We start from the raw sequence: 10,718 nt of genomic DNA, 5'->3' as shown, positions 1-10,718 counted from the left end.
ACACAGAGATAGACATACATACACACAGACACACACAGAGACAGACATATATAGACACACACAGACACACACAGACACAGAGACAGACATACACAGTCACATACAGACATACACAGACACACACAAACACACAGACAGAAAGTTACATCCATGTGAGCGTGCACGCATGTGCACGTGCGCGCGCGCGCGCACACACACACACACACACACACACACACAGAGAACACTCAGACAATTTTCATTTCCCTCAGGAAGTAAGTAACCTGACAAGATAAGCTAGCTCCAAGCCCTCCACAGTAGTCGCTCTGCTCGGTGGATGATGGGCAGTCATAAATGTGAAGTAGCCCGTCTGAGCCTGCTTCCTCAGTGGTCGGTGGAAACACGGCCCTCATGGAGTGGAGGCCAGGCTGCCGTCCTGATGAGTGGAGCGGAAACCCTCGGGGCCCCGAGCCCGTCGCCTGGCCTTTCCTGCTCCACCTGTTAACATGGAGCAGCCTGGTGGCTTTGGGACTTGGGCTTAGTTTCCATTCCAGACCAGCCAAGTGGACAAGGGACAGAGGAGCCACTTAGACTGCCCTGGTGCGTAGGAATCTCTTTTCTCTTGAATCTCACCCAGTGAGGGTAGCCTCTGGCATTAGGGAGCCACAGCATCTGCTGGAGCCCGGGGCTTTAAGGTGTGAATACTGAGTATGAAAATAAATATGGGCCCATTACCTATCTCTTTCCACCCCACCCCAATCCCATCCAAAGTGAGGGGAAAGGTGGTAGCAGAGCTCAGAGAGGGCAAGATTTCTAAGCAGCTACTCTGGCAAGGCAGATTCGGCAGCGGAGCTAGCCAGCAGCCTTCAGCGGTTACATTACCCTGCCGCAGGACAAGGAGTCCAACTCCTCCCCAGACCTGTCACAAGGAGCCAAGCAAGCCCCTCTGTGTCCCGGTAGTGAGTCGGTCCGGGAGCGCCCCCTGCTGGTTGGGTGCTGAGCGCAAGGTGCAGCCGGGAATGACACCCTGTGTGGGGTGGGGAGCAAGCCGGGGCTGCTAAGGTCTCCCCGCTTCCTTTCTTCCTGGAGTGTGAGCCGCAAGCTGCCTGTTCTCCAGAAAACATAAGGAGAAGTTCCCCCAGATGTTCCGAGAGCTTAGGCAGTGGGCTCGGAGAGGCTCTGCGCAGGTTTGGTACTTATGAGCCACCTCCGCTCCTCTTTTCTATTCAGCGTGGGCGTCAGGGGTCCCGATCCTTCATGGGACAGTGGAATTGTTGACCTCACTTCCAAACTCGAGGCATTCCACAGTCAGGGAAGCTTGGAGGGCAGTGGAGGAGAGACAGGGCATGCGGGTCTGCGCACGGTTACAGCCACGGGCTAGGCTGTTCCCAAGAGCTGCGAGAAGCCAATTCTTTTGAAGATGAAAAGGCTAAAACATTGTAGGCAGATTTTTCTCACTCATTTGTCACAGTGACCATGTGAAGTAAGAAATTTCCTTCTCTTTGTAGATGAGGGAACTAAACTAGAAAACAGTGTCTGGCATTTCTCAGGTAGTAACTGGGGGAGTCCAGAATTTTAGCCTGGGGACTCTGATGTCAAAATTCGTACCTGTAACCTCTGCTTGTCTCCTCTCCTTGGGGTCAAAGCCAACAGAGGTCATATCCCTGGAATGGTCACGGGTCCTGGCTTCCCTGCTAACTTTCCTTTCTGCCTTCTCCCACAGAGGCTGCCAAGAACTCTCTTCTTCATGTGAAAGCCGAAGTACACAAATCCTTGGACAGTTATGCAGCCAGCTTGGCTAAAGCCATTGAGGCTGAAGCCAAAATCAACTTATTTGGGGACGAGGCTTTGCCAGGGGTCTTGTTCACAGCACGGACCGTCCCGGGGGCTAGCTTTGGGGGCCGTCGAGGCAGCAGGACTCTTGTGAATCAGAGGCTGCAGCTACAGAGCATTGAAGAAGGCAATGTCTTAGCTGCAGAACAGAGATGAAGGCCTCAGAGGGGGACTGGGCACGGCGGAGTTACTGGTATTGGTGCCCATGCCAAGACCCCTGGAAGATGTCACCAGACAGCCAGAGGCTGGGAAGGAAACATCTGGTGTGCAGCCAGGACGACTGAAAATACTGTCTCCAGTCTCTGACCGCGGTGTCTGCTGCTTCAGGGTCGCTGGGATGGAGTGAGGCTTCCGAAGCACCCACACACAAAGGCCGATGGAGAAGCGGCTGGGGTTTTGGGAGGGCTGGAGGCAGCGGGTTTAAAGGGAGGTCACCACGTGGATGCAGCTGGCCTGGCTCGCATGGTCTCGGTGATGCTTCTAGAGGCAGTCCCTACTCGGCCCGGCATGGAATGGCACAGCCCTCCTCAGCACTGTAAGACCATGGGGGCTTCGTGTGGTTGATCCAGCAGCATGGGGCCACAAGTACTAGGCGAAATGCAGAACAGTCCAGTCCAGTGTGCAGGGCACACAACACAGCCCGTGGCTACTGCCCTCAGTGGACTTGGCCTTTAGTGGCCCCTGCTGCTGGCCACCCAAGATGTGGCCACCTCCTTGTTGAATTTTTTTTTTTTTTTAAGTATTTGAAAAGGGGGAAACCACTATAAAAGACAAAGGTGAATACCAGGCATTTCATTTTTAGAATAAAAAAACCCTGGAGAGTTAGGGCATATCAATAAGACTGGGGTTATGGTGTCATGCCCAGCTGGGGAGAATTTGGAGGGGGGGGATCCCTCACACAGAAGATATAGGTCTTAATTCCCAGGAGCAGTTGTGACTGTCACTGCAGCCCTGGGGTGGTCACAAGGCAGAAAGGGCACACTGGACCAGAGCTCACATCCTGGCCTCTAGGCCCAGCGTGGTCTTTGTCTGCATGTCTTCAGGGACATCCTGCCCCGTCACTAGGCCTTTTGGAGAAAAAGAAAGGAGTGAGGAATTGGAATGAGTGGCCTCCAAGATAATTCCAGCTCTGCTCTTTGATGTCTTCTGAGTTTGTAACTTAGGAGATGGGAGCAAACTGAACATGACCCGTGGGTGCACCAGCATCTGTATACGTTTGTGTGCCCAGCAAACAGGAGGAGCTCCCTGCATGCCCTGGTCTTCTGCCTTTGTGCTGATTGGCTGTTGAGGGCAGTCCTAAATGCCACCTACCAAGACACGGTTATGAAGAGGCTGAGGCAAAGGTGGGAGGGCAGGTGGGGTTTGTTTGGCTCGGACTCCTCTTGCTCTTTGAGCTAGAACTTGGGGGGTTTGAGCTTTGAGTGCTTGCTGTGGTGGTCAGGAAGATTATCTTCCCCACTGCTCTTAAGCATGGGTGCTTAGATAAGAGATGCTCAGGGCTCTCCGTTTTGCAGAGCAGAGGAAGGGTCCAGGACTTTTGTCGTATCTGCCACGAGGCAGCCATTCCAGACTGACTTACTTTCCATGGTTTTCTGTGGGCTGCCTGGCTCCTGGTATGGCAGTGTCTTTCCTGTGGTTCCTGGTCTGCTGAAGACCTTTCATTGGGCTTGGCATTTGTGTGATCTTGTCAACTCCAGGTCAGCTGTGCAGGGGAGTAGCAAGATTTTGGGTGGAGTGGCAGGGGCAGAGGAACTGCTCTCATTCCTGCATTTCTCTTCTCTATTCTGTTATCGAGGGACCATATTCCCAATTAGTTAATATGCACAGAGGCATGCTGTCTAGGTATGGGTTGCCAGTTAGTGCAATAGATTGGCTTAAAGGCTGGAGAGTTCTTTCCTGATTGCCCTGGGATAGGCTTTATGGAAAGGATGCTGAGGCCCCTGAATCCTACTGGCTGGCCCCAGATTTACTGGCATACAAGAGACCTGACCTGGAACACTGAGTTTCACTCCCATTCCTTTTAATGGAGGACGACTACTCATTCACCCAGCACTGCAGGTCTTTAAGCACCTCATGGAGCACTGGGCCTACACCATGTAACTCCAGTGTTTAGCACAGAGAGAGGGAGGGAGAGAGATGCAGCTGAGGATACTGCTGGGGATGTAGAGCATCAGGCAGTGATGACCAACTGTGGCTCCAGAGGGTTCGGGTATTCCAACTACGGTGCTATGTTTGGACTGTCGAAGCAGGTGAACATCTTGACTGAGTCTCAGAGGGGGGTTTAGGAGCCAGAACCATGCTTTTGCACATTCAGGGATTCTGCTCTGAGCTTGAGAGAAGTGGGCTGGGGAGAGGAGAGGTAGTTCCATATGTTCTCTTTTGTCCTCTTTAGAGGACACCTGCCTTTTGTGCAGAAGCCCACCATTCCAACTAAGCCCTGCCATGTTAGCTGCAAACTACTGTGCAGTGGTAGGCCTGAGGCCTTCCCCAGGGGACCCATAGGTACTGGTAGGTGGGACATTGGTTTGCTTAAATACCTCAGTCCTGATTCTGATAGGATCACTTGTAGGGCAGTGGCCCACCTCTGCTGCTCTTTACCCTTGACGTGGGTCCTGAGCTGTGTCCCCGAAGCCAGCTGTGGGGTTTGCTGCGCCTGAGAAGGCACTGGGCCCGGCACTACAGCTCAGCACCTAGCTTTTCCCAGGCCAACCCAAATCACAGAGTTTAAGATCTTAGTTACTAGGTGGCAGCAGTGTGGCTGTGGAGAGCAGAAAAAAAAAAAAAAAAAAAAACCCACGGAGGCTTGTTCTTCTGACAAGCCCCTGGCCTTGACAACTGATTCTTACCTTATGTGTGTGACCTGGATGGAGCTCACAGGAACTACCTGTAATGGGCTGTGTGATGTTAAGAAAATCGCTGCTCCTGGGACAGGAGGGTGAAGGACTGTAAAGACAATGGTCCACTGCTGCGCACTGCTTCATGGATTCTCATTTGTGTAACTGATTTCACCTTTCAGCCAAGAATGAAACCATCACACCGAGACAAACTCAGTATTTGCAATAGTGCACTGTAGTTTGGGTCTAGACAAGAGGAGGAAACTAGTGTTGATACAGTGAGAGAGCTCGCTAGTCTGTTAAGACGGAACTATTAGGAGTGGTTTTTCAAATGGACAATGTGCTCCTTAGATTTGCAGATTATAGAGACATTTCTCAGTGGACCAGAAGTTGAACTCATGGAACATGTCCAGCCTCGTTTCATCTGTCTCCTGTCTGGAAGGAATAATGAGGATGATGTGGCTGAAGATGAGGAGGCCAAGAACAGGCATGTGCTAGGCCCCACTGTGTGCCTCAGTTTAAACATCTAAGAGCCTATCAGGTGTTAGGCACTGATTGAGGACTTCAGTCTATCTCCCTTTGCTTCAGGCAGATGGGAAACAGCAGGGATGGCGCTGGTGCGGGATGTCTGTGAGTTAAGATTTCAGGTTGTCAATTGCTAGCTAGGTGTTTGGGGGCAAATTACTCAGTATTCTTGCATCTGTAGAGTGAAGTTTTGTAATCTATTTGTATATAGGGACGCAGAATCCAAGGATGCTACCTGCACAGGGTGCTCGGTAGACTACAAAAATGCTCATGATAATATCCAACACAGCACAGGGTACGTCCAGGGAGCCACTGGTCCTGTTTTTCAGCATAACTGAAGGGGCAGAATCCTTCCTGTTTTACAGGGATCTCTAATACACGAGAACCTTCAAAAGATGTGCTATCCAATTCAGGATGGTTAGTTATGTTGAGGGTTGTTGCCTGGGGGATTATTTGCTATTAGGTACAAAAGAACTTAAGGAGTGATGACAAAAGGAAGGCAACAGAGAGGAGGGCAGAAAAGCTGAGGGGAATTTGGAACAAAATTCCCTAAATATTGGGAACAAAAAAGCTTTTCTGGTAAAGTCTTCCTTCCACATTAATGACCTGCTTGCACAAGAAAGAAACATTTTTACGTTACCTTGAGTGATAGATGATCTACTGAGTCCCTAATGACATCAACTCAACTTTGACCTCCCCTGTACTACCCTACCCCAATCCCTTTAGGGGCTGTCTAGCAGGGACAGTGTCTGGCTTCCAGCTCCTACAGCTCTTGTCTTCCAAGACTGATGGCAGAGGCAGAGGAGGTATAAGAAGTGTATAATAGAACCAGAGGAAAACTAGGGAGGAAGAGCAGAAGGCAGGTAGGACATGAACCACAGCAACATGGAAGTGACCAGCCAGAAATGACTACACAGAGGGACAGGGACAGGCGGGTACTGTCCTTATGGGTTGGGGAGAGAGGACACGAGAATCCAGGAAGGCCATGGGAAAGCTTTGTCTCAAAATGAGGTAAACAAGACCTAAATCCCTAGGTCTTGGTCTTGAGGGTGAGAGGATCAAGCCTTGTAGCCCAAGGAGAAAGAGGCACAAGTAGATTAAAGGTCATCCTTAGGGGAGTGGGCCAGCTGGGCTTTATTAAGCAGGGAGGAAGAACCAAGGCGCAGCAGTGAGGTGTCTTACTCACAGGCCCTATGTCAGGTTGGAAAGAATTAAAAGCACAAATACCAATCTGCACAAGATTGCCACAAGCACAATTCTGGTCAGTATAATTTTGAGCACACAATATACCAAGCTGTGTTTAAAAATCCCTTTTTAAAAGCAGTATTAATGGCTTAGGAACCAGCAGCCACTTCTGGTTTTTCTTTTGACACTATTAGACAGAAATCACAGGTGAACCAGTTCCTCCCAGAGGTGACAAGACCATGCCAAGTGTGGTAGAAAGCCTGTGTGCCTGAAAATGGATGTCGGTGGTACAGACATGCTTGAGAGAGTGTCCTGTGTGTTCCGATGATATACACCTGGAGGAAGAAGTGGTTAAAAACCAAACTTCAAAAAACAAAACCCCACCAAGTTAATCCTGAAAATATATTTAACTTGAAGTTTTGGATGGTGTTTTTGAAGATAAAATTGTCGCAGCTATTATATATAAATCAGTATTTATGAATAAGTGAAAGTGTATTTAGACCAGTTTTGTTTACCTGATTAAATGTTTTTGGAATGTGTACAGCTGTGTAAGTCATCAGTCTGCGCTTGGACTTGCGGTCTATGGACATTTCTGGGTACCTGTCCCTTCCCTCAACTTCCTACAGCCTTATTCCCATCTTACCTCCCCATGGCCTAAAAAGAGGACTGAGAGCAAGAGGACACTCACTGCAGAGCTGGGAGTGAGGATTCCTGTATTAAAGTCACTTGGATAGATCCATTTAAGCATTCAAATTCCCCAAGGTAGTTAGACTCAAGAAGTGTTGGGTTAAATGACTGTTGCTTACTATATTTAAGACACTCTAAGCCTGATTTTTTTTCTTAATCGTAGCCCTGGCTGGCTTCAAACTGAGATCATTCTGACGCTGCCTCCCAAGTGCTGGGACTAAAGGCATATGCCACCATGACCAGCTGTTAAGCCTGTTTGTTTTCTTTTTAGAGGATTAATGAACTGATGCTTTTTCATCTACTCTCTACCTATGCCTCCAGTCTTCGTGTCAGATGAAAGCGAAGATGCTGAGTAGCAGTTTGTAGCATAGACACAACCACCCCTGCACAAGGCCCATCCTTTCCTTTCCCCTTTCCTGTTCATACTGATGCCATTCATTTTTTCTGAGTGTATAGGTAAACAAACCCTGGGGCCAGTGCCCCAACTCTGCATCCCTCTCTCCACTGCATCATGGGTGGCCAGAACTTTGTCTTTGCCATGTATCTCTAATTACTTGTCTGGTAGGCCTGCTCCAGGAAAACGAAGCACACAGCTCCTGTACCTTCACCAGCATATGGCACCAGTGTAGACACCTGCCATTTGCTTTTGTTCTGATCTTTGCCTACCAGTAACACTTTGACCTCAGTCTTCCAGTACCCTCTGTCTTTTAGCAAACCCAACGATACTGGTTTAGTCTAACATCCACTTTCTTCCATGACAAAGCTAATTATCTTCTGCCAGCAGCAAGTATTCCTGAGTTAGCAGCCATCTCTATGGGGAAGAGGTCCATGCTCCCCATAGAGATGGCTCTGTGTTATTATACTTTTGTCTGTTAATGGGCCAGCTGGAGACAGTTTATGTCTTACTCTCAGTGTCTGATTCAGCCAATTCTTCTGGCAGGATATTTAGGTCACCAAAAATAACAGGAACAGTCGAGTTACCTAGTAATTAAACCCAGAGTGAAGCAGCTGGCATTGCAAATACACCAAAAGCACTATCAGAGAGGGCCCCATGCCCGAGATGACTATGGCAGGCTATCAGATCTGCTCAGACTCTGGCCTTTCATCTATCAGGCAGCTACGCAGTTTAGAAGCACTTCTAGATGTGATCCAGAGCTAGAGCTCAAGACTGGCTCTGATGATGATGGACGAGATACAATATGGATCTATAGTTCTGCCCTTGAGAACTCCAACATTTTCTTTCTGGTGTCGATGTTTTGTTTTTGGTAGCATTGGATCGCTGTTTCAAAATGGGTTCAATGTAGTTCAATTTTTTCTCCAACTGCTGGATGACAAGGAGGTATAGTGAAGTTAGTTACTAGCTCAACTACAGGTCACAGAAAAGTTGCTGAGGTTAGTTACTATCTTTTGTACAAAAGATATATGCCAAGAGCTCACTGACTAGAAAACCAAAGATATCTTCTGAAAAGAGAAGATGCATGTCCTATCCTGCCTATAAACCTGGAATAGCAAATGCTGTGTGTGTGAGAAAGAGGGAGAAAGACACAGAGAGTGAAAGACAGAGACCCTTGCTTTTGAAGGAGTCCTTTTGTCACATTAAACAACAGATACACCACTCGGCCTGCCAAGCTATTTTTGTCTGTAAGGTATGAGGAGGCAGCAACTGCCTCTCTCCCACCTGGTAGGTTCTGGCTTCTGGAAGAGGCTCACAGCCACGGATGCTGTGCAGAAGATGATTAAAAAGTACAATACACAATAACCTGGTGTTGAGAAAAGCCTTTATTTTTGTAAGTGGGTTGGAGAGATGGGCACATGTAATTAGACTGAGGGAAACACAGACAACACAGGAGGTGGGAAGTGTTAGGGCTATGGAGCAGTCCAGGACAAACACTAAGATACACTAAGGCTGGGTACAGAGGACCCAGTGCAGTGCAGGTGGATGCTAGAGTGAGCTAACGGATTGCAGTGACGTCCTGGACGGAGGTAGACCAGAAGACAGCCCCTGCCACTTGTGCTCATGAGAATCATCTGTAAGGCTCAGTGACTGGTATGGATGAGGTACACACACAAGACAGAAGCTCAAGAAAACGTACTTTGGGAAGAGAAATGCCTGGTAAGTGTGGGTGAAAGTAGCAAAGAGTGAAATAAAAAGTCAAATTTAGGATATCTTAAGACAACCAACATCTTTAATTAGAAAGCATCAAACATGCAAATGGCAAGTGTAGAAATTTATTTGAACCAACATTTTCACTACAATGAAAATGACTTTTCAACATTGATCCAAGCTCCCACATCTGAGGGTTAGGGAAGTATTGCACTTTGCATTTTCTAGGACTCCATACACAGCAAAAAGTTTCAAAAACATTTTGCTTGTTTTGTTTTACACACACACCCAACTCATGCACACACTCATTCCAAACTAATGTTTGGTTATCCCAAAAATGGGAAAGAACTCCAAAAAACCATAGCCTTAAATTGCACTAAAGTTCTGTAAAGAAAAAAAATATAATAAATGTCATATACAAATTTCAGAACATTTAAGTGCTTGCCAAAGAGTCGTTTATTCTTCATCCTCGTTTTCATTCTCCTGACCCGAACCTTCTGATCTGTCACCCTCCAAGCGGTCTGGAAAACACAGACATGAGAATCGCACAGATTCAAAATCCTTTTAGTATCTATTATAAATAACCCCTAGAACTTTGTTTAAAACTGTGAAAAATGTTTTTCATTTAAACATACATATGTAAAAATCTACTCACTAGTACATAGAAATATTTTTAATTTTATTTTTGAAACAGGGCCATACTATGCAGCCTTGGCTGGCCTGGAACTGGCTATGTAGACCAAGCTGATCTCTCACTCACAGAAATCCGCCTGCTTTGCATCTCTAGGGCTAGGACTGAAGGCATATACCACCAAGCCTGGCTACATAAAGGTGTTTTTTTGTTTGTTTTGTTTTTTAAAATTTGTTTTCCAATATTTTAAATTACGTGTGTGTGTGTGTATGCGCGTATGCATGTCCATGTAAGCATATGCACGGGGTGCCGGTGTCTATGGAGGTCACAGCAATGGAAGCCCAGGAGCTGGTAATAAGACAGCTGTGAGCTGCCTGATATGAGTCTTCTGGAAGAGTAGTATGTGGTCTTAACTGAGCTATCTCTCCAGCCCCAATGTAAGTTTTTAATTTTGCCTCAAGGGGTAAATAAAGAATGATGACTTAATAGCATGTAATCCTAAAACACACAAGATCTTGATATATTACACCTTCTTGCAGCGGTTTTCAAACAAGGTTTCACGGAGGCTAAGTTTTAACAATGGATATCAGGTGCTATGAAGGGCATCTGGAGAGGGGGATGCAAGAGAGAAAAGACTGGAGATGTGTTTAACCTTCTGACACTATGATACAATGTCATTTACAAAGTTAATGCTCCAAAACAGAACAATCAAGCTGCCAAAAACAAACAAACACACACCTTGCTGGGATTGAATTTAAGAGTCTCATGCAGAGCAAGCAAGCACTGTACCCTGAGCTCGACCCTAGAGTGTGTGTGTGTGTGTGTGTATGTATGTATGTATGTATGTGTGATTAATATATATAGGATTTATATCTATCTATCTATCTATCTATCTATCTATCTATCTATCTATCTATCTATCTATCTATCTATCTATCTA

The 10,718-nt window shown here is 47.1% G+C and overlaps 2 protein-coding genes across 4 annotated transcripts in view; one reads left to right on the top strand and one right to left on the bottom strand.

Moving 5' to 3' along the window:
* Nucleotides 1-6,867, top strand: part of Gpr161 (G protein-coupled receptor 161) — a 43,141-nt gene extending 36,274 nt beyond the window's left edge. For both annotated transcript variants that reach the window (XM_055624698.1, XM_055624699.1), the window contains exon 6: nucleotides 1,703-6,867. In XM_055624698.1, the coding sequence (XP_055480673.1) occupies nucleotides 1,703-1,968 (266 nt within the window). In that variant the 3' untranslated portion in view covers nucleotides 1,969-6,867. The remainder of the gene's footprint in view (nucleotides 1-1,702) is intronic.
* Nucleotides 6,868-9,211: 2,344 nt separating this feature from the next.
* Dcaf6 (DDB1 and CUL4 associated factor 6) overlaps nucleotides 9,212-10,718 on the bottom strand; it is a 97,322-nt gene continuing 95,815 nt past the window's right edge. For both annotated transcript variants that reach the window (XM_055624664.1, XM_055624665.1), the window contains one exon: nucleotides 9,212-9,668. In XM_055624664.1, the coding sequence (XP_055480639.1) occupies nucleotides 9,604-9,668 (65 nt within the window). In that variant the 3' untranslated portion in view covers nucleotides 9,212-9,603. The remainder of the gene's footprint in view (nucleotides 9,669-10,718) is intronic.

Source organism: Psammomys obesus, unplaced genomic scaffold (assembly GCF_907164565.1).
Source record: "Psammomys obesus unplaced genomic scaffold, mPsaObe1.curated_primary_1811, whole genome shotgun sequence".
NCBI classification, from domain to species: Eukaryota; Metazoa; Chordata; class Mammalia; order Rodentia; family Muridae; genus Psammomys; species Psammomys obesus.
This window is presented reverse-complemented; position numbering and strand designations above follow the sequence as displayed.